This window comes from Sander lucioperca, chromosome 5 (genome assembly GCF_008315115.2).
Source record: "Sander lucioperca isolate FBNREF2018 chromosome 5, SLUC_FBN_1.2, whole genome shotgun sequence".
NCBI lineage: Eukaryota > Metazoa > Chordata > Actinopteri > Perciformes > Percidae > Sander > Sander lucioperca.
Window position 1 is genome coordinate 43,487,864 of NC_050177.1, and position 24,595 is coordinate 43,512,458.

Sequence of the window (24,595 nt, forward strand, 5' to 3'; positions counted from 1 at the left end):
GCTGCAGCTAGCTAATTAAGTTAATGTTAGCCTCACTAGTTGTTTGACAACTTTTTAATGTTTTCCAGCCGTCTCGCTTTAAAACGACAATCTTGTAAAAAGGGTACTTAAATATGCACTTGATGGCTACAAACTATTGTACTAAAACGATGGAGGCTAAAGCTTCATGTCCCTGGCAAAAAGTCAGCATCCTCACCAGTTGATGGTGTTAAGAAAACTGGAAATAAAGAAGTAAAGACAGGCCTGCCGTGCCTATTGCTTAGCTTGCTAAGCTTTGATTGGACAAATGCTGTCCAGGGGAGGGGTTTAGCGAACAGTCAGTTGAAGTCACACACTAGGTTGAAATGTGTGCTGTTGAGTGATTTTTGGTTAAATACACCTATCTGGTCCAAAGGTCCAAAATAGCAATTTACCAAAATATGAAGGTGAAAAAATACACTTATTTATTGTTTATTTATTTACCTATAACATGATCACAACCAAGTCTAGCCTCTGCTAATTTGCAGTCCTTGTCCAAAAAATGTAACTTGAATTTGAATTGAACTGAATACCAAACAAATCTGTGACACATTTATTAAAAAGCACCAGTCATGGGCTGGATACAATACATTTCTAATGCACCAAATATCTCAGAGTGCTGTAAAGCACATTGACCGATTAACTGTGTGTTCATTTCAGATGGACACTAGGATAGGGCTGAACGATTAATTGCATTTGCGATAATATCGCGATATGTTAAAACGCGATTTCCTAATCGCAAAGGCTGCGATTTGGTCACATGACTCGCGAGAGCAAATCAGTCTGCACTCCGCAGAGAAAGCATCAACTAGCACGCTAACACTACACTGTACCTTGAGCTGATTTCTGTCATTCAAACAACTCTGAGTTGTAGTTTAAAACTTTTACAGCCACTTTAATAAAATGAAGGGTTTTATTCTGGTTCGAGTCCATACGTGCAGTTAATGGATACAGACACGCAGAACTGAAGGCTCGGTTGGCAACTATTAGCTAGCTCTGATTAGCGGTTAGCTCCGTTATAAAGATATTGAGTGGAGGAGCTGCCACTGAGAGGGGTAACAACCAGACTCTGATAAATGACGTTCGGGGAGCTTTCACAGCAGCGTTGCCGCGGGGTTTCAACAGCTTTATTAGTACAGTTAATCCCACAGCAAGAACACCAGCAACTAGCTAACGTAACGATAGCCTCTCTGCACTCGGCAGCACGCAACTTCACGAGGGGGAGGGGCTGGAGGCAGCTCCTCTCTGTGCACTGTAAAAAAATACACTGTTGTGTGTGTGTGTGTATATACTACATTTTTACTTTTTTAACTGTCTAGTGTGTAATTGTGTGTTGTTCATACTATAAAATTATTTATTGTTTGTCTTTGTTGAATAATACAGAAGACAAAGAGCTTAAAAAATAATCGAATCGCAATATTTGGGGAAAAAAATCGCAATTAGATTATTTTCAAAAATCGTTAAGCCCTACACTAGGAGGCTTCGGCATGTGGGCACAATCTGTCTGCACTGTGTCCACATGTATTATCTTGAATAAGTAAACATGTTTTTTCATAGCCGTACTGGTGGATTATGTTATCTTCTTAAAGGTTGACAGCCCCACTCATTTCTTTTTGTCCGTGTGCCCCACCCATACACCCACCCTGCTGTCTCTAGCAGTGGGTCAGAAATCATTGGCCTCTGAGTTAGCCAACTGATCATGTGGGATAAAGAGCCACATGCCATGTGTGAGACCTTAGAGAAAGCAATATAAGTAGCATCTAAACCCTCTGTGCTCTTACTCACTAAGCCCTCCATATCCACAGCCTCATGATGAGAGTGCACACTCCGTTTCTCCGTATGAGTCTCTGAAACATTCTACATATTTAAGGATTAGGTCTTCATAATATGAATGCCCTATACCCTGAAACATTGCTACAGTACATTAATAATCTCCATAATTTGTATTGGTGATAACAGCATTGAGTCAACTATGGAGATCTGAGAACGCAGCAACATTGGTCAGAAGACGTCAGACAGGGCAAGACACAAGAGTAGGTTTTAAACAAACTCCCAGGTTAGCCCAACCAGGGACGTGCACAGACATTTTGGGGGGCAGGGGCTCAAGGAAAAAAAAGGCCTAATAGTTAATAAATAATTCTTAAATTTAAACAAAAATATATTAACACAACTCCCAATTGTTCTTATTTACCTTACACAATTGTTTGATAGATTTAATAAATACTCAACAAAATAATCAGTTCACACAGAGACTTTTTAGTATTGACCAGGTTAATCACAAACAGCAAAGGAAACTGCCACAATTTGCATGTTTTCTATGCTACTGGTTTCAAGTATACATTTAGAAAAATGACTGCACTAAGGAGAGGGACATAATTTTGTTTATTTTGCAAATGGCAAATCATTTAAAATCTGTTGGGGTCATTGGAATAAATAACACTTCAAAAAATCTTTTTGAAAAATCTCAATATATTTCACACTAAACTGAAAAGGATGTTGCTGCAATTGTTAATTTTACAGGAAAAAAAAATGTTTTATGCAGAACCGTTTTTTCATGTTCAAATTTGTTGTGATGAGCGAGGAAAAGTGGACCCAAACGCAGAGTGAGAGGCAGGCAGGCAGGAGAAAGGGTTGAGCTCGAGGATTTATTGACAGAACAAAAAACGGCAGCACGGGGGCTGGAAAAACCACAGCAAAAATACAAAAAGAAGCACTAGGCTGAAACAAACAGGCAGAGAAAAAACTAGCAAAATGAGGAATACAAACTCACGGGGTAAAGAAACAAATGTTACAGGCTGATGGCACGAGGACACAAACGGATACAAGACGATCTGACAAGAGACAAAGGGAACACAGAGGTTAAATACATGAGGTAATGAACGAATGAGGGACAGGTGATACAACAGGTGAAACACATCAGGGCGGGGCAGGACAATCACCAAAGGCCGGAACACAAAAAGTAAAACTAGACAAGACAAGACAGAAAACAGACTATCAAAATAAAACAGGAAACAGAAATATACACAGAGAACAGAACAGTCAACAGGGTAAACAGAAACTACACAATGAACAGGGACAACAGAAATATACAAAACAAGATACATACAGAAATCTACAAACAAGGCAAAAGAAATATCCAAACAGGTAACAGAATAAATATACAAACACAGGGAACATACAGAAATCAATAATACAGGTAACAGAAATAGAACAAAATACAAAGTAAAATACTGAAACCGAAATGTCCAAAACCACAACAAAATTGGTCTATTTTGCTTCCATGTCTTCTTTTACTCTGATGGAAATAAAACTTACAAAATACTAGGGCTGTCAAAATAACGCGTTCATTTCGATTAATTAATCTGAGAAAAAAATAACGCGTTAAAAAAATTAACGCAGATTAATCCATTCCATATTGAACCCAGACCCTTTGACCCAGAGCCGTTCTAGCCACCATTTGACTGAAAGCGCTGCCTGGATCATTGATTGGAACATTTACTTATAAAAATCTTCTTCCTGAATAGGGTTGGGTACCGAAATCCGGTGCTAATACGGCACCGGTGCCTTAACGACCGGTATCTACCGGACCGAATAGCAACGCAAATTTCGTCTCCTCATTTCGGCGCCACTGATATGTCTGCGTTGCTCTCTGATGGTCTAAAAACAGACATTACAGGCAAAAGAAACATCGCTATACGTGACGCTAGACTATACTCGACAGCAGCTAACGTTAGCCTACCGCTAACTAGTAGCTGGATTAAACACGGAAAATGCTGACAGCTAACGCTAAACGGTGTAAATTGTCAGAAAAACAAACAACACAGATGGTGCGTTCAATGAAACTGGTAACCTACAGCTTCGTGGTGCATTTAAAGTTATTGTTAAATACCCTTCTCCCATCTGGTGGTTGTTTTTGTCATTCAACAGCAATTTACTAGTGAAATAAGTTATTGTTATAGTTATTACATTATTATTAAATCATTTAATTGTGACCATATGGCCTAGAAATAAACAAGCCGTTATTTAATGTCGCCGACTGTTGTTTAGTACCCTTTTTTTTCTTTCTTTTTTTTTACTTTCTTAAAGAGTATCGGTTCAGGCATCGTTAAGGCACCGGGCAAAAATTATGTATGTGATTGATTTAGATTAATTAATTACAGAGTATGCATTTAATTTGATTACTTTTTTTAATCGATTGACAGCCCTACAAAATACACATTTAGATGGTATTTGTTTTAGGCTGCATCTGTAGATTTCTTCTAAATTAATCTACATATTTAAACCTAAAAATGAAGGGGGAAAGACTCTTAACTCATTAACTGGCAATGTTCTGTGCTGATATATTTGAGGTGTTAATCCTGCAGTAGGCTACCTTGTCAAATTAATGCATGTTAGCGCATGTTAATTAGTTGTCTAATTTGCATATCAAAGTAGTAGGGCTGTCCTCGACTAAAGAAATTCTTAGTCGACTAACACTTATATGATTTTGTCAATTAATCGATTAGTTGATGTAATCGACAGAGCTGTGCTCTTTGAGAGGTGGTTAAGACTAGAAAAGTACAATATAAATGTAGTTAATTAACCGTCTGTAAAACTGAGTTTCTCCACAATTAATCCTGCAAAAGCACCACTTTAAATCTTGTGTTTACCAGAAATGTGCTCATAAGTTTCTTGGAAATGAGTAATTAAGCATGAATAAGCATAAAAAATGACTCATCAACTAAAGAAATCTTAGTCGACTAAGACCAAAACGACCGATTAGTCGACTAATCGACTAAGAGGTGGCAGCCCTACAAAGTAGCGATTGTAATGACGTTATTAGACACAGATTTTACTAGCTGTTCACCTGGAGTGTCTCCATTAAGTACAGTGCATTAGCCTGTAGGACCATGATGCCTCAGCTAAACCTTAGCTAACTTATTACATAAGCTAGTAGCTCATTCATGTTAGCAAGACAGAAGTTAACTATTTGTTTTGTCTTTCGGCTAATTAAAGGCACTGACTGCTTAGTCTTTTTTTCATTACCACTCACCTCCACACAAGCCAAGAAAATCTTTCAGGGGAGGGAGCTGGAAGGGACTGCTGCCTCTCTGCCTGCCTGCCTACCTGTGTGCCTGTGTGTGTGTGTGTGTGTGTGTGTGTGTGTGTGTGTGTGTGTGTGGCCCGAGGAGACGCATCGCAGAGAGAGAGAGAGAGAGAGACAGAGAGAGAGAGGGATCGACAAAGTCTAATCTCCCAAAGTGATATTTAGATTTTTTTAGTTCAAGAAATACATTTGTTTAACAGGGAAGCTGTCTGCAAACAGGAATATATATAGTCCATATATTTATTATAAAAAAAAAAATTAAAATAAACATGCATCCAGAAAAAAGGGCACTTTCTCTCGAGGAAGATAAAGGGCAGGTGCTCAAGCCCCTTTTGATGTCTTTGTGTGCACGTGCTTGAGCCCAACTCTCCCTTTATACAGTATATCTCAGTTAATAGACCATCTTCCTGTTCAACTTAGATGTACTGTACTTACCATAACACAGTTTTCCTGGGGGTCAATGAGGAATTATTATGGACATTTCCGGTTCGCTCACTTTCACCTTCACCTCCAAAAAGATGTTTTTCTTTGTTTTATTTGAATAATTTCTAGAGCCCTAGCAAGGTAAAATGACAAAGAAATAAAAGCCAAGACGAGGAGGGGAAGTCTTTAAAAACTAATATTATTTTATTTGGTTGAAATGTTTTTTTTTCTTCTTATTTCCTATCTTGTGACCACTCCGTTTTTTTTTCTTGGGAACACGTGTGTGTCGTGAAGATTTTCTAATTACTACATTTTTAGAAAAAAATAAATAGATAAAGAAATCTAGAATTGAATCAATCAAGCTTTTAAAAATAGAAATACTCCAACTTAGTATGTAGATGTTCTCCAAAATTTATTTTATGCAGCCTGCACAAGGATGAGTGTAGCATAGAGTGTTGATATCTTTAAATATAACCTGTATGGCTGCTATTTTAGTTTTTCCTTTTAATAGTGTTTTCTTAGTTGTTCCTTTTTTTTGTTGTTTTTTTCCTTTTGATATTTTAAAATGTTTAGTGTGCTTTAGAGTCACTGTTTCATTGTTTAGTAGCCAGTTGTCTGTTAAGGACTTTGAAGTGCACTATGGAATGATGATTGACTGATTGAAGTGTGTTATCTTTTCCAACTGATGAATCTACAAAATCGGAATTAATTATGTGCATGTGTGTGGTGTGTGGCACAGAAAGTGTATGTATGCAATGTGCTTCTGCACAATCTGGATGTGTGTGTATTCACAGCATTTATGTGTGGGTGTTTGCACGTCTGGTTTCATAGCTCCAGGAGAACCACTGTTCCCCAGAGAGATGGCGTCAGACAGCGAATGAATGAACCCACCAAGGTTGTCTCCAGTTCAGTGCTGTGTTCCTCTTTGGAAACCATCATGTCTTTCATCCTAATGGCTGAATGTGCCAACAATTGGTAGCAGTTTTAAATAGAGCTTACATGTCCTCATCTGTGTGTGTCTTGGTGCAGGGTTCTTTTTCTGTGTGTGTGTGTGTGTGTGTGTGTGTGTGTGTGTGTGTGTGTGTGTGTGTGTGTGTGTGTTTCAGAGCTGTGAGGAGGATTGTTGCTCCACTGGCTACTAATGAGGCTCTTTGTTTAAAGTCAAGGCTACCAACACAGCCATCACTTCCCTCGTACATACTGCCAACCCCCCCATTACTCACATTTCTTCTTTCTTGTTCCATTACCAGCAATTTGGCTATTTATTTACCAGCTCCAGTGGTTAAAAAAAAACCCCACCAATCTCAAGGCTAAATAAGACAGAAAGGCTTTTGCCTTCGTGCTGTGAAATATTGGAGGCTTGTTTTACATTGTATTACATGGCAGGTGCCTTTTCAGAGAGCCTGTACAATACAACACAAACAAATGCTTCATCCATTGAACCCCCATGTGTTTTTCACCTTAATTAATTTGCTGCACAATACATCAAAGTGCAACCTTTCATTAAATTGTGTGCAATAAACAACATGTTTTTTCTCTCAATCATTCTCATTCTTGTCAGTATAATGAAAATAAATAATAGCCACTTGAACTTTGGCTGACTTAAAAAGAGGTTGAGAGGCTATTGTAATGCTTTTTTTTTCTAAATGACTTGTGCACTTGTGCAAGTGCCTCATACAGTGGGTTGGATTGGGTTGCATACATAGACCATAAAAAGAAGAGTGCTAGTCATTGGAACTTATGGCACAGTAATTGTTTACCAGAGTGGACATAAGCGTGATCTGCAGTGTACAAGTGGGTGCTGTGGGTGTGTGTGTGTGCGCGTGCTGAATGGCTACTATTGTGTTTATTTTAGTGTTAATTTTTTGCCAGAACTGCAATCACCTTTATGAAATATTGATATTTTGCATGAGGCCTACTGTATCACTGTTATTGTATTGCCTAAAACACAAGCAGCATGAAGAGATCCCCTCTCTCTCTCTCTCTCTCTCTCTCTGTCTCTCACACACTCACACATACACACACACACACACACACACACACACACACACACACAGTGTTCATTTATGTGTAGCCCCTTGATCAGTCTTCTGGGAGGTGATAACTCTCGTCTTGCCTTCATTCCCCTCAGATAGGAAAGCAGCTGTCTGTATGTCAGACATTTCCTGTTTAAGCATATCCGCCAGCACCAATCCCGATTGGCTGCAGCTTCAGTGTTTATGTGTGTGAGAGAGACATTTTGTGTGTGTAATCGGGCACATATTTCTCAGATATGTTGGAGGAAGCATGTTCGAAGCGCCTTTCCCTTTCATGTACATCGCACAGTTCACAGCCAGGGCTTCATGGTCATGCACTGTAGCGCTTCAGGTTCAACCACGGGGGGAAAAACACTGTGCTGGACAGGTGAAACACAGGGTTTGGGTTTAAAGATCCAGTGCAGTATGATATAGGATGGAAAAGGAAACCATGTGCTCAATAATGCAGCCTTGGCTGGAGAAAACACAGGGTTTTGTTTTGGATAATCAACTGTGGTTTTCCAAATAAACTCCAGAGACCAGTTATGCTAGTTCATCCATTTTCTTTGACTAGAGGCAAGTTATTTTGTGTTGTCCCTGGCTACTTTTTCATTATTGATGGCTTTAGCCCAATTAAGGAGCCAACAATCTACACATAAAGCCAGATCACTATCTTTGCATGGTATGCAACAGCCTGCAGAGAAAGTGATGTACAGTTAAGATAGATAACCGCCTCTGGCACTACTGGCAACAGAAACTTATAATTGTTTGGGTTGACTTTGGCTTTATTTTTTAAATAAACACGGTAACACTTATATATACATACTACTAATCACTAATAAATGGCAAATTGATGGTTATTTAAACTTTATTTTATAGTTATTTTACTGTTAACAAACAATGAAATTATGATTTAAATAATGTTTACTAATTATTAGTAATGTTATCGCCTAATTTATGCTATATTATCAATATAGTGTAATATAAAATAACAAGTTTATACATTTAGATAGTTAATACATTGTCAATGGTTAATAATTGTTTTGTAAACCATCTATAAACATTATTTGGATGGCTATTGTAAAGTTGCAACTAATGCTTATAATAACAAGTTAATGATTAATAAATTGTTTATAAAGCATCAAGTAACATTCATTTGGCCCCATTAAATCTTTTTTGGCAATCTATAAAAGAGATGATTATTTGATTATTTGTACACTGATAATATCTATCCTAATAATGTTCATATATGCTTTACAAAAAAATGATTAACCATTAATAAGATATTATATTCATCAGATGCAACTTTATAATAACCATCCAAATAATGTTTATTGACGGTTTATAAACAATTTCTTAATCATTAACAAATACTCAATATAATACATAACAATGTTATGATGTGAGCAAAAACAAGCTGTTAAAATAACAAATTATAGCTTAACTACTGTAATAATTAGTAAAGATTATTTACCGGGTAACGTTATCACAGTCACTTTGTCTCGAGCCAAAGCATTAAGAGATTATTGTAGCAACCAATGTAGTAATAACTTAGATTTATATAGCGCATTTCATGAAATCCACGGATGCTTTACACAACTACAGGGGGACAAGGGAAAAGGAAATAGTAGGCCAACACAAACACGGACTGAAAATTAATAAAAACCAGGCGCTTAATAGAAGGAGGACGTCATTTAATGTAGGCTTCTGACGTACAACCACATTGCGCATTGTAAAGTTATTGTACGAATTAAATAGACATATTACATACCTGAGGGCCAATTCAGGGACGTTTTTGAATCATTTCCAATGCCGTAATTGTCTCCATCTGTTGAAAGCCCGACCGAGTGTGACTCAAATTTTTTGCCCTTCGCCTGTCACTTTCCCTTTTAGCTTTTAGTTGTTCTTCTTTTAATTTCCTTGTTATCTGTGATGGCCCTGCCCCAGTATCAGCCATAACTACAGCAGATAACTTCTAAAATAAAATAAAATAAGAATACAATTAGGCCTATATAAAGAAATCTCCTGCTACCCTTTACCTGGCTGGATACACTAACACAGGCTTTTCCTGGTGTTCGCGCCGAAATCTGTGACCCATCAGAATGTGTGCTCTGTAGCGCTGTCTACCTGCCGTAAATCATTTTGTGACTTTGCGGGAAAAATCGGACCCGGGCAGAAGCATTAATAAAAACTATGTAAAAATAGTGTTCTTTTCACTGTTAGTCTCGTTTGCTTTTACAGGTCATTTATGATCATCAGATGAAAAATTACAGTTTCAGAAACATTTAAAAGTTACATATAGTTACTTTAAGGTGAGAAACCATATTCACCAACTATATTTCTTTATAACCAACCACACTCTGTGACAATGGAAACTGTCTGACACATAGAGGATTAATTGCGCCTTGTTGTTATCATACTTTCATATATGTCACAATTGCCAAAGGTAACACCAGTACAGATGAACTCCCTCTCTGTATTTTGGTGTGTCCCACGAATCTCACTATCATTACATTGGAACTTATTTCCTCCTGTAACCTCATGGTCCTTCTCACTTCCTTTGTTTCTCTGCTCTCATCTCAATTTTCTATTGGGGGAAATAAGTGACATCCGAGGAGAAGGGGAAATTCCAAGTTTTAGTTTACATGCATTTTCTTTCCATCCCCCCAGGGTGAGGTGAGATTAACCAGTTGTGTGTGTGTGTGTGTGTGTGTGTGTGTGTGTGTGTGTGCATGGATGTGTGTGTTAAGCAGAGGCCCAAAGACAGTCCCAGTAGAGATACTTTCTTCCTCTCATCACACCTCCTTGCCCACTTGCCTTCGATTTTTAGAGTGATATGAGAAAGATAGAGAGAGGCAAAATGGAATAGACTGCTACAAGGAATCATTAACACACTCTTAGGAGCACTTGGGACTAAGTGCTGTGGAGAGCTAAGTGTATGTGTGTGTGTGTGTGTGTGTGTGTGTGTGTGTGTGTGTGTGTGTGTGTGAGAAAAGGATCACGTGTCCATGGTATATAGGCGTTTAAGATGAAAAGAGTGACTGACCAGAAAAAAGTGAGCATTTGATTGGATGTATTTGAGTGATGAAAGGCTGTGCAGAAGAAATTGAAAGTAAAAAAAAAAAAAGATCAATAGAAAAAGAAAGATAAGATAAGGACTAAATATATATAAGAACAGACATGAGGACAAATTGTTCCCAAGATCAGGCAGCTGTAGGTGTAAAGTGTAGCGTCTCAATGGCGGTGCATCACACACATACACATGCAGCCACACACACACACTTCTTAAACCAGATTACTGTGCATAGTCCACCTTATGTTCCATAAGATGGTGGCCTTCACTTCAAAAGCCCAGCCATTCTAAAAGGATTACACCGCGGATATTTTTATTTGCTCAAAGTGTTTTCAAGCCCCTGTTTCACAGCTGGCCTGAGGCGCCACATAAACTGGCCAGATCTGATAACTTCTCTCTTACGCTGACTCCTTGTTCAACACACAGACACACTCACAGCTCACACTTTAGGCCATCTGCACATAAGAGACTCTTGTGTAGCAAGAGAGAGTCAAAGTTCTTTGAATTAGCAGGAGTGTTTATCTGTGGCCATGTTATATTCAGGATTTTCTACATCTGAAGTTCCTTTCCTATACGTACGTTTCCATCCAGTTGTTTACGTAATGCACAATTTATGAATAAAAAATCTAAAGAATACAAGTAGTGAGGGTGTTGGATGTTTACCTAACTGCAACGTCCCTTCTGGTTCAAGTCCATCTTTGTGAAATGTTAAATGCTACACTTAGCCAGCTCTGTGTATCGAAAAACAAATCAGAAAAAAAACCATTTACAATTTGTTCTCCTCAATAGGTTTTGGAACACACTATGGTTTGAAAAGTTTAAGACCAGTTATGTTTGTGTAATGAGTCATCAGGATGGCATTTTCCTTTTAATTACAATCACACATGTACATTTATGTGTAGTTGTTTGTCTTATGATGCCATATGATGATACACTGTTTAGTCCTGTTTGTAATTATCAACAGAAAGCAAATAACAAGCACTCCTCTACATTAAACTATATATAAAGTCTGATATATCAGCCTCACACTTTACTGTGCATAAAAATGTCTCTGTCCCTTTCATCAAACTGCATTTGGAGACCTCACTCCCTCCTGCACTCAAATGATGATGTCACAGGGGATGTTGAGTAAAGTCTGTGAGGGATCAGTGCTTAGGGGTTAAGTGGTACATTGAAATTGGGCCTAAGTCTCTTGGACCTCTGACCGTGCTTATTGACGTCTGTTTTCCTGGCTGAAAAGGCTACAATAGGCTACGACAGGGATGTTAATATCTAATCATGTAACAAGTGATATTAGTAATACAGTTAGTTGGTGAATTATCAAAGCCCTGAATAGAGTTAAGATATACTGTACAAATAGTTCTAAATATCTGGATTTTGAGGTAAATGTACGTTAGTGTATCCCTTGACATGCTCCTGCATGTGTGTGTGGGAAAGGCAAGAGGCTGCAAATGCCATATCTCAAATTGCATATGTACTACAATAATGGACCAGAATAATGGCTCTCATATGACGCACAGAGGGAACATTTGTGGCTGTGAAGCTAGTTGATAAAGAGGGGTCATGATAGCTGGGGGTAATGGAACCAAAAGTGCATTTTCAGCTCTTATACATCCACTCTTGGTCATTTGGATGGATGCTTTTAGTTTTTTTTTTTTTTTTTTTGCTGTGCAAAATGCATAACACTCCTACGTCTCTCTCTCTCTCTCTTTGTTTTTCTCGCTCTTCCCCAGGGGCACTGGGGGGTAGCAGAGCAACAGGGTGACTGTGCAGTCAGCCTTTTCCCTATCTCTGCAGGTTAATATGTCCCCATCTGAAAGTAAAAGCAACTCATACAGTAACACCGCTGCACATTTGCTTATGGCACAGAGGCAAACTTTGACAATTTGTATAACGCGTTTTCCATTCTTCTCTCTTCCTTTTCTCTCACTCCAGAGGGGGGTTTTGCATTTCATCCATGGTGGATGGAAAACAAGCCCATGATAAAAGCCTGACATATGGCTTGGCTCTATCATTTTGCTACAGGGACAATGTTGAGGGGTAGAAATGTCAAAACAAAAATGCCATTGTTCACTGAGGTGCAAATAAAGCTGATCTTTGATATGTGTGGCAGAACTTGCTTCCTCTTAGTGTTGTCTTCCCATCTGTGTAGTGCCATAAACGCACCATTATGATTTTTTCTGCTTGTCTACAAAATAAGCTTGAGCTTTTGTGTGTTTTGTTTACCGTAAGAGCACTCGCTGGGTGGTTTTCGCAGGACGGTGTCTGCACTCAGAGGCTGTGGTATCCTGCTGCAATACTGCTCCAGCCGGCCGCTGAACCTCCCTCACAGCCCTGCCAAGCGCTACCACACACACACACACACACACACACACACACCAGGCACCAGGCACTGGGATCATAGCCAGAACGCACAACCTGCTGTGGGCCACAAAATCAGTGCAAACACACATACAGAGACTCAGGGCGGTGTCTGCACTCAGAGGCTGTGGGGTCCTGCTGCAACACTGCTCCACTCTCCAGCCAGCCGCTGAACCTCCCTCACAGCCCTGCCAAGCGCTACCACAAACACACACACACACACACACACACACACACACACACGCGCGCGCACACCAGGCGCTGGGATCATAGCCAGAATGCACAACCTGCCGTGGGCCACAAAAGCAGCGCAAACACACATACAGAGACATGCACAGGCTTACATAGAATGTTTTACACATCTACACACACACACACACACACACACACACACACCTAGGGCAACGCAGGGTAGCCTCTGAATTGTTAGGTTATTCCACTCTCAACAAACCTCGAAAAGCTCTGTGTGATCCTGCTTTATCTCACCCTGCCCAAGGCTATGGACAGCTCATAATCTCAAGAAACTAAATCCAAACATAACAGTCACAAAAGGCCAAACAGGGGCCAACAGGTGAATTTGTTTCAGGCCAAGTCATGATTTTCAATAACATCCCAGAGGACATGAGATGTTTTTTTTAGATGGTGTGAAAGTGTGAAGTTTAGTTTCCACTGCATGTCCTCCAGACTCGGTTCTGAGATGAGACTCAGCAGAAGGAGCTTTGTAAAGAGCACAGCAGAGGTCAGGGTGTCACTGTCTGAGAGGGACTGTGGAGGGGCAGCCTCAGTGTGACCCAGGTGTTTTTTGGCAGGAACACAGTTTCCTTTGCTGCTCTGACTGAATAATGAAGTTGCTTGTATTCTACCCAAGCACAAAAAGCCTTTCTCATATTTATTTAGTTGAGCTTGGCAGCTGTTGTAGTTTGATCCTCACTTTGCTTCCCTTGTTGTATTTAACTTTGCAAACATTGCTGTGATGAAAACATGTGCTTCAGTCAAATAGGTTATTTTCAAGTTCTACCGTTTTTCTTATTATGCGATTCACTGATTCAAATTAAATAAGTTGACATTGCTGTTCCTTTCAGTTTCATTACAGTATGTGTCCCTGATTTTATTCAATGCGTCATGTTAATAACCTTTTGTAAATCCTGGTCATATTATGTCATTTAAAGGGGAAATGAGAAAAAAAATAAAAATTGATTTCCTAGATTGATGATGTCATCAGGGATATTTTGGATTGGGCTTGAAATTTCAATTATTAAAAAGCATGTTTTACTAACTGAGGGCATGGACTGTAAACTATTTAGGCATTTAGCAGGGGGGTCTGACAAAAGACACTATTGAGTTGCAATATGGGAATTGTAGGATCCAGTGTTTCTTGGAGCTTGACTCATACTAGAGGCTAAAAGTGAGGACATCTTGGTATCTGCTGCTGCAATTTCTTTTATCTCTTTTTATTTCTTGTCTCTTGTCAGTCACTCAACTCTATGTAAGTGCAATACTTAATCACTGCAGTACACCCTTTTAATATATATATGAAGCTGTGTAGATATTATCTTTGCCTCAGCTAATATATTTTATAAATTAGCAGTCTAAATATAAATTTTATGCAAACTGTTAGGTCAGTTTTATTAGCTTGCAGACTACACGTCACGTTTTAGTCTCTCAAGTCAAAATCAGTGTTCAGGAACTAGAGGACTCAATGTATCTAGATGAGAAATCTACTTAGAAGTTTTTTATATTTAATAAGGTCCTCTCCCGCCAGATGGTTTCTGTCAGCTTGCTCTGTGATGCGCAAAGCCAGTGTACTGAGTGCAAAGAAGATTAAAGTTTGCAAAGATCTCCATGGTTCAAAGAAGACATGGATCACTGTAACAATGGAGTGGTTGAGGGGAAAGAAAAAAGGCTGCGACACCCTGTCGACGTTGGCAGAGTGGGGATGTTTCTCAATAATTTGCAGTGACCCGTTGATGGGCATCTCTGAGCCTCTCCAAGCTGGCATGAGCTCCCAGTTTGCTGTGTAGCTGTAATTGCCTTTTGGTTGCTGTAATCGCTAACTGTCTCTGCTACGTTTACTTTTCATTATGCTGATGTATTCATCACAGCCCCTTTTGTTGACCTTATCAATCAGAGTTTAATTTCCTACAGAGTTCTTTTTAATTACAACTGTTTCTCTTCCTCCCCTGTCCCCCCCGGGTCGTGTTTAGATTGGCGGCACCTGCCAACATAGTTACGGTGGTGCACTGTTGCCTGGTCAGAGATTAATCAGCCGTTATAACGCCTCTGCCATGCTCAGAGTCTCAAGTGAACTTCACGAGTCTTGGCTTAATTGGCAGTGAAATGGCGGAGGGAGATAGTTGCGCTGACCGCCACCAAGCAGTAAAGGACAGCCGAGCTCCAGCTTTCACCTTTCAGCTGTCACACCCCCTGATTATATTAGCCTGTACAGGTTTGATAACTGTATCCCTCAACCCCTGTAATTAAATTGATTTGAAGAACAAAAATAATTCTGTGGCCTTTAGCTTCACTCATTTGTGAAAAGACAAAATGACAAGGAAGTGGTTATTATTAAAACGTATGAGTAATGCAATTTATTAATCTAGTTGCCATAAATCTGCCAAAAGCAGAAAATATAGAACAGCTGTAAGCAGGAAAAGGTGGAACGAGTTGCTTTTCATTAAAAAAATAAAGGTTTAAATAAGGTTTACGGCTTTCCGAGAGATAGTATACAAAGTAAAAGGATTTAGTCTAGTCTGCCTTGAAGCCAGCAGTTAACAGAATTCACCCCACTGCTTTCCTCCTGTGTTACACAGTGGCAAAAGGTCATGGTATTTGAATCCCAGCTCAGGTCTGAATAAGCAAACACAACAATCTCGTATGAGCGGTTTCTTCTGCTTGTTAACACATGAAACAGAATGTGGTGCATTTGATTCCTGTTTTGTCCTGAAGATGTAAAAAGCCCTTGCATCTCAGCTTGTCATTTTCACCCAAACAAGGTTTCATAAGACACTGGCAAATCAGCCTCCCTCCATTCACAAACAAAGGCTATTGTATGCTATTTACTGAATGCTTTTAGTTCCAAATGAAGGTCTTTGCTTTTAAAAATTGGGGTCACTTGGAGAGCAGCTCAGGATTTCTTTTTTCTTTTTCAGGTGTGTGTGTGTGTGTGTGTGTGTGTGTGTGTGTGTGTGTGTGTTCAAAGGCTTGAAGACTTTGCAAAGTTTAGTTTTGATTCAAGTTGCCATGGAGGAGTATGTAGCTAAACGCTTAGTGTGAAGGCATTAGTGATGGCAGCCGTAGGTTTGATTGTGGTAAGTGACTTCAATGTTTCCCCTGGGAATCTCCGGAACTGATGATCTCACTGTTCCAACCCTCTGATAGCCTGCATTATTTGCAAGAAAAGAGGAGCGTATCCATCCGTTTTGTGTTAATGTCTCAAGCTGTCAATGCATGGACCCCATTCTATTAAGACAGTGTTATATTTTCATTAGTGATCAGATGTGGATTTGGCTTGGGGTTGACATGTAGGTGGCACCCCATCTAGACACGGCTGCTATTACTGGAGGTGGACGCTCCTTTAATGCCCTCATCACTCCTGGTGAAAAACCATTCCATCCCACACACGCAGAGAAAGCGGCAAGGCTTTGAGACATCATCAACCTGCAGCGGCAGCACAGCTTGGCCAGGCTGACTGATGGAAAGATGCACTCGATCTTGTATATTGGCGATATCACAAAGGTCACCAGCAGGGAAATATCATCAGATAAAATTGTGACGTTCTGTTGTCTGCCACTTGTGTTATGTGTGTTCTAATGACAAGAGAAAGTCTCCATTTTCACTGCTGTATATCATAGCGTTGCAGCTGGATCGCTTTGTGCTCTGATAATAGAACATTTTGGCAATGTTGATAACGGAACATTTAGGTCAGCCTGGCACTGCTAAGTAGTCACGGTGAGTGGCACAAACGGCGACATCAAGGATTTAAAGGTCAATAAGACTCCTTAGCTGTGAGAGGACTGAATATAAATTTGAGGACAAGCCTCTTCTCGTTCTCCAGACTCCTCATTAGCTGTCACGCATTGTGCTCAAATAGTGTTATAGCCTGTATTACACATTTATTGGGGTTATGAACTTGTCCCAAGTTGGAAGAGGATATTAGCTTTTTTATTTGCTTTCAAATTTGCCACTTTTCTCATATGATAACACACTTCCTCTCCTGCTGAAAGAGTAGGTGATTTGCTTTGTAGACATGTTGCTGTATAATTCTAATTTTCTACTAATTATTTCTGCTAATTAGTCTGTACCTGCATCACAATACACAGGTTTGTCTCTCTTTGCCAAAGCTTCGGCAATGACAAGGATGACCCATACAAATCATGTTTCCCTTTGAAATTCCTGCACAGCAGTGTCAGCAAGCTATCCATTCCCACAATGACATTTAAAGTTGAAATCCAGTATCATAATAAAATAACGTGTCCCCATCTCTGTGCCCCTGTAAATGATCTCCACTGACTATATCAGAGCTGTTAGCCATGCTTTCTAGGCTGACACTTGTGAATATGCATCCCTGTAGTGTTAACATGTTTTCTCCAGGTCTCATTAGCATTTTGTGGCTACCCAAAGTCCTCCAAAAGATAATTACACAACTTGTGCTAAAATCAATCAAGTTTTTTCCTTTATCTTTTTGATACAGTTACAGTGTGTTCTGACTAACATAGGCCTACTTACTGCCAAAAGTATTTTGTTTTTCCAGTAAAAGAAAGAAAGAAGAAGACTGCATTTACTATTTAAACCATACATCTATTACTTTTAGCTAACTATTTTGACTTCTCTGCAACTCTTTTTAACACACTCTTAGTAGCAAAACATGGCCGTAAAGTGTGTTGGTGGGAGGTGTGTAGTGTGCCTGTTGTAGCTGGTAACTTAGCTTACTTGTTATTGTGACAATAAATGTACTTAAGATCAGCATAATACACATTTGGATATTTGTTTCCTCCTAACTACAGATATGTCAATATATATTTTTAATCAAATCATTATTTACCATTTTTCCATGTATCCCAGAGGAACTGCAGAAGTACCCCCTGGGTACAAGTACCCCTGGTTTAGGAGTGCTTTTTAACTACATTTGAATTGCTGTGAAAACAGATAATCACATAAATACTGTATGCAAGTAATGACAATAAATGTAATTGCAATCTTCTTTGTGCACTCACATTATAGATTATGATGTCTGGTAACATTTGTCTGTCTGTGTTGTTTGGAAAGTACACATTTTAGCATTGCCAAGTGGCTTCTACTGACATTCAGTGATGAAGTGGTCTGCAATGTTAGCTTGATTAGCACTTAGAAAGAGTCCTCTTTCTTTGGCTTTCCATTCGCTGAATAGAGAGTAATTGTTGCGTATGCACTTCATTCCCCATTTAACCACATAATGTGTTTTCTTTTAAAAGCAGAGTTTCTCAGAGGGCCTCAAATTACAGCCTTGCTTTGTGTCATGTTCAGTCCACCAGCTTGAACTGAAAGCATACAAAACCTAATGTGTGGCTTTTTCTGACCTGGATAAAAAGCATGAGGAAGTACTTTTTCTTCTTTTGACCGTAACAAATGTAAACAAAATGGCAAGTGGGTCGGCATGGTGCCACATACACCCCAGGGGGCCGTTATTCAATTGTGGCCCTTACCATCAGGCCCTCATGAACTTTGTTTTGACTTGGCCTTGGATACAGTTTTCTGCTGGCAGTGCATTGGTGGTCATTGATCCAGCATGGCACTGTGCTTTGAAACCTGAGGGAATATTTGAAGGAAGAAACAGCAAAAGAGAGAAAAGAGGTTGCGGTCGGAGATTAGCAAAATAAGAATGTCTCGTAGAAACTGAGGCTGGAGGGGCTTTGCGAAGAACAGAATAAAATGTGCAGGTATTATTACTACATTACACTGTATTTGTCTGTTTGTGCATGTCAAAGTTAAATTGTTTATACATGGACAGTTTCTCAGGTGAAAGGAAATTGAAGATGTACAGTTTATCTTAGCATGGTAGCATAAGTATTTCAGACATCTCACATTTTGCTTTCTGTCTCCACAGTAAATAAACACAAACCGTGGATTGAAACATCATACCATGGGGTAATCACTGAAAACACTGACGTTGTTCTGCTAGATCCTCCTCTGGTGGCCCTGGACAAAGACGCTCCCATCCCCTACGCAGGTATGATACATTTCAACCTAACGGCAGTCAACTGAAGGGTGATCATTGCAACAGGGCTGGAGGCGGCTAACTCAAACCAAATGTAGGCAGTCAAGAGGACTCAGGTGTTAATCCATACAGGGAAGCATAGCTGCAGGGTATACCTACACTAAGGATATACACCATATAAAGCTGCCATGTGATATCACTGTGAAGGGGTTTAAATTGGCTTCATGTACTGTACTACAGTGTAACTGCTGCATCAAAGCTGTTTTTCTTATCGTTAACCCTGCTCTGTGCTGCAACCATTTAATTCAATAATTCCCAGTGATCACACTTTATATACATGACTCATATTTCATTTTTATTGAAGTATAAAGTGGCCTAAATAAGCCATTATGGTGGCTGAGAACACTGCAAAAAAAAGAGAGTCAAACCGGATTAGATTCTTCCCACTTTGTGACCATTCCAGCTCATCTAAAGGGTGCCAGCTCTTGTGGGAGGACGTTAGCTGCAGGCTGTTGCCAGCCAGCCTATCCCCCGCCAGGGTGCTAATGTGGCCAAGGCCCTAGCATGGGGCTATTGCATGGGGCTGGAGCCCACTCACCAAGGCCCTTGAGCTGGTCTGGACTGATGGATGAAACGAGAGTGTGTCTGTGTGCAAGAGTGCATGTGTGTATGCTTACTAAAACAATTTCCTATTGTTTGCTACTGTGTGTGTGTGTGTGCTTTGGCATGGCCTGAGGGGGCTCACTGTAATGGCCACCCTACAGGGAGAAAGAGAGAAAATGATGAGACAGTAGGGAGGGTAACTGGCTGACCAGCATATGTCCTCTGGCTCTCGATAGACTGACAGCCACAAAACGGCAAAGTACATACACATACACAGCGGGCAAAGCACACAGGTATTCCTAGATTTCATAAGTAAGGGTAATGAGAGAGATTCATCACTAAATTATTAATAAACAAACAACATTAGCATCACCAGTCTGTCCTACAGCAGTCTTCTTCTCTTTCCCCTGATTTCTATCAGTTCACATTTCTCTCTTGTTTCCTCTCATCATCACTTCCCACATATTTATCTCACCTCCCTCCCTGTGTCCCCTCATCTACTACCCACCACAGCCCCCCACCCCTCTCTCTCACTCACTCACACACACACACAGTGGTGTCCAAACAGTCAGGGCAGGGCAGAGACAGTTATCCCTCTACCTGCTTTTTTCCAACAAATTCCCAGGTCAAAGTGGCAGGGCAGTGCATAGGTAGCACTTTAGCGTCATTAATTTGGCCAGCCAAGGTTTTAATTACAGTACATCTAAGACACAGACACACAATGTCTGACTGGCTGTGGTCATGCTGTTGAATCGTAACACCAACAAACTCCTTTGTTTATAAGCTGGTAAAATCACCATCTGCTTCAGCACATTCACACTGTGTGTGACACACTGTACACATTTCAGAGCTGCAACTATATTTCATTTACACATCTATACCCGGCAAACATTTAAAATTTTAGAATGTAAGATGAGTTTTCCATCTGTGCCTGCCTTTAAGCAACTTGGTTTAATTTGATAGGAAAATACCAAGAAGCCAGCAATACCCAAAGTATTTCTTTAACATCACTCCAAACCTGTTCAGTAATCCTCTCGGACTGCTAAGCAGGGTGCAACAGTCACCACACACTGGTCTGGAAGAACAGGAAAAGTAGCACTGCTATGCCTGAAAGTTGGCTAAGAATCACATCAACCATAACTGCAGCTACACGCTTCAAAATCACACACACAGCTCGTCAGGAAGAGTGAAGCACACTGATATAGACTCATTGTTTTACGCATTGCTATATCTCACAAAGTGCAGGCGTCTCACCCTCAAAAAAATAAAAATGAAAAAGGGTAGGTGATACAAACAGATATATGTTACAGATGGCATCATCACGGAAACACCCTTTGATTTGTACATCTTAAGCTTTCTGCTATACCTTTTTTCAATTCATGAACTGAGTTTCACATAAATACAAAACTGCTGGTGTCTGTCACAACACATAAGTATAGTTGACCAACACAAACTCAGTCAGTCATTAACTTGAATGTTTCCATTCCAGTGACAGCTATACATGGAGTGATGTAGATGAAACTGTGCAGAAAAGTACCAAAGTAATGCTTCAACATGGTAAACCTGGGCCTTATATGGTACAGAAAAAGTGCTGTCACCAGACAGTGTGTTGATATCAGGCATTTCTACAAAACCACGGATTAGGTTAACAGTAATAGTAAGGTTTTTTTTTGGGGGGGGGTGTATCTTTTACTTTTCACCTCTCTACATAAAGGGAATACTATATTCCTCCTTTGGCACTGACCGTTGGCATATGGAATACCAAGGGATACTTGCCTAGAACATATACATATGTACTTGCTTTTAATCAAAGGTGTCATTTTGGAAGATCACAGGTCTTGGGTTTTGGTGCGGTGCAGTTGTCCCATCGGTAATACATTTCTATTAACTAGGTTTGTCCCAAAGTTAAAAAAACAAATTGCCACAGCACTTGTCTTGATGGAAGCTACAAACAAGTATTAGATCATTCATTTGCATCTGCTTAGATATGAGTAATGGAATGGCTGCATCACTCAAGGGAGGTTTAATGTGGTTAAGACGGAATCAAAGGTATTCACAAGTGACGGCTTTAGCTCAGATGGTAGAGAGGGGAATCTGCAAATCATAAGTACAGAGGTTGGCACTTCTCCCCATCTCTGCATTTTGAAGTGTGTTGATTTGGAGCATCAAATAAATGTGATGAATAGCATTACTACTAGTGATCTGTGAATTCAAATTTATTCAGTTGTGCCAACTGTAAGTCACTTTGGTTGATGGCAGTTAAACATTATTGATGTACGAATGTAAAGTACACTCTGAAATATTCACTTTGGTGCCTTTTCAAGTGCATGGACTTCCTATTAGTGTATAATAAGTGAGACCAGCTCAGTGGTCCGTTAGCTTATTAAAATGAAGTGGCCTTTTAGGACACTTCTACCATCGTAATGAGTGGGCTTCCAAAGTGCAGGGTTAACAAGGTAAATGGGCAAAAGTTGTGCTGAACACAGGTCAGCTGGTTATCAGTCACTTCTGGTTTTCCATTGCCAGCACACACAGCCGCTGATACCCACAATTTATTTTATGCCGTAGTTGTCACGCCACATATTTATGTGTCAAATCCTTTATTTTAACTGGTCCCCGTAGCCCTGTCGCTTTTGCTTTAACGCCCAGCTAATATCTTACCAGTGACCCAGGTATGCATACGCTGCTCAGTCAACAGCGCTGGAAGTTTAGACAGGTTCACAAGACCTCAGTGTGCCATACACACACACACACATACACACTCTGTATACGTGATATGTTTCACCCTTTTTGTTGGCTTTGATGCGTCATATGCAGTTTGCTTTTTTTCTCAAACTGAATAAGGGTGGACTTACTTTTTATTTCCGTCTGTGTTCTGCAATCATTCACCGCAAATAACAAGTCAGACTGACAGCAGGAATCAGCCTTTTCCTGCTGTTTCATTTGATGTCTGAATAAACTATGTCTCTGAATTCTAATTTTACTACAACATCAAACTGTACCTCTCTAGGCATTACTAAGGGCGTTTTCACACATACCTCATTTGGTCCGGACTTTCGGACTTTTCAGTTTGATCCGAACCAAAATTAGAGGTGTGAAACCTCCCCTGGACCACGGTCCGGATCAAAAGACCACATTTTGGTCCGACCAAAAGAGGTGGTCTCGGTCCGGACCAAACTGATGGTCCGGTTCGTTTACAGTGTGAAAGCATTTTTTGGATGGTTCGGACTTTCGGACCAAATACAAGGAGCTCTGGCAGGCTCTCCTTGTGTTACAAGACCGGGGAATAGCTCCTTTAAGGAATAGTTCGGTGCTGAGAGAGTGATGGTGACTACGCTCAGAGGAGACAGCTGTCGGCTATCAGAGCTGAGAATACATCAGCAGTTTATTTGTTAAGTGGTAGTAAATGTAGGCTACTGTGTAGGTTTCCGTTTGTCTCTGAATAAATTCTCCAGAAAGTTCCAGTGTCTTGCTTCTCAACATCACAACAAAACAAAAATAGCCGCGGCAGTAGGGGAGAGAGCAGCAGTCAGTTGAAAAAACTCCGACACAGAGAGAAGATACGAGAGGACGGGGAAGCCCGTCAACAAACCAATCAATTATAAGTATCTGGAGACGCAGCTCACGTATGTGATGACGGCAGGACGTAGTTTTGTCACGTATAGATCTTTAGTGCGCTTGCATAACTGCAGTGTGAAACCAAAACTTCAAATGTATACAATGTAACAAAAACATGAACCTTGGTCCGGACCTTGGTTCAGACTTTCATGTGTGAAAACGCCCTAAAAATCCATTATCTCTGACCTTGGCACTTTCCTGATAATCCAACAGGTTTCCATTACTCGGAAAACTGCGGGCATTCACCGCCATTCACTGCCATAAATGGTAAATAGACATGAGTAACCACACAGGTTGGCTAATTTTCTGTGATTAATTAGCTTCTCACTGATTGGGAAACAGATCTCAAGCTAATTATGAAATGTATCTCATTAGCATGGTAGCAGTGAGCTCAGTGCAGTGTGTAGGTGGAGAAGCTTGAACACTGTAATGTGTTTAACAAGAGTGGAATGAGAAGGGTTTGTTGAAATGTGATATGTTGAGTGGCTCGCAGATGGGATAAATATGTAGAAGTGAGATAAACAACATCATGAGTAGAGAGGATAAAGGTTGGGGCTACAGTCAATGAGTGCATTTACATACAGTTTTAAAAAACGATTATATTCGGGTTAAGGCCATAACCCGATTTCTCAAACGACATGTAAACACCTTACCCCAATTATAATCCGAGTTCTAATAATTCTGTTAACAGAGGTAGAGAACTCCTTTAGTAACTGGAGTATCCCTGCATGTATACACCTTAACCGGGCTATGATCGGTTTAGGCATCTGCACATGCTTCAACTGCCCTCCGCGCTCCGAGGGAGTTGATTATGAACCGGACATACTCCGTCAGCGCGCTGTGAGACGTAGTTGTTGCTATGACACCATACAACAAAACAGCGTTACCCGAATCAGCGGCGGGCAGCAAAAAGCCTGCGGTCTGTCTTTTTTACTACCTGCCGATAGACCCAGCCCGATCTGCCGGCGATTTGATTTCACCCTGCAGCTAAGGCTGGAAACCTGTACATTTATCTATCCTGCTTCCGTTACAATTTTGCGCTGACCAATCACAAACTGGCTTATCCACCTGGCGCGCTATTGGCCGGTTTAACACGATGACGATAGAGAAGCGACCAAGCAGCTTCTTGTTTACATTCAACATAGCGGCCACCAAAGCGCAGCAACCCGTTGATGACGCTGTCACTACTACGTCACCCGGATCGT

At 40.2% G+C, this 24,595-nt stretch overlaps 1 protein-coding gene across 2 annotated transcripts in view; it reads left to right on the forward strand.

The window, feature by feature from the left end:
• The window catches only part of LOC116038912 (calsyntenin-2), a 257,904-nt gene that overhangs the window by 78,244 nt on the left and 155,065 nt on the right, over window positions 1-24,595 (forward strand). For both annotated transcript variants that reach the window (XR_004897414.1, XM_031283622.2), the window contains exon 2: window positions 19,059-19,181. Coding sequence is in view for 1 of the 2 variants with exons in the window: in XM_031283622.2 (XP_031139482.1) it covers window positions 19,059-19,181 (123 nt within the window). In the remaining variant the exon portion in view is untranslated. The remainder of the gene's footprint in view (window positions 1-19,058; window positions 19,182-24,595) is intronic.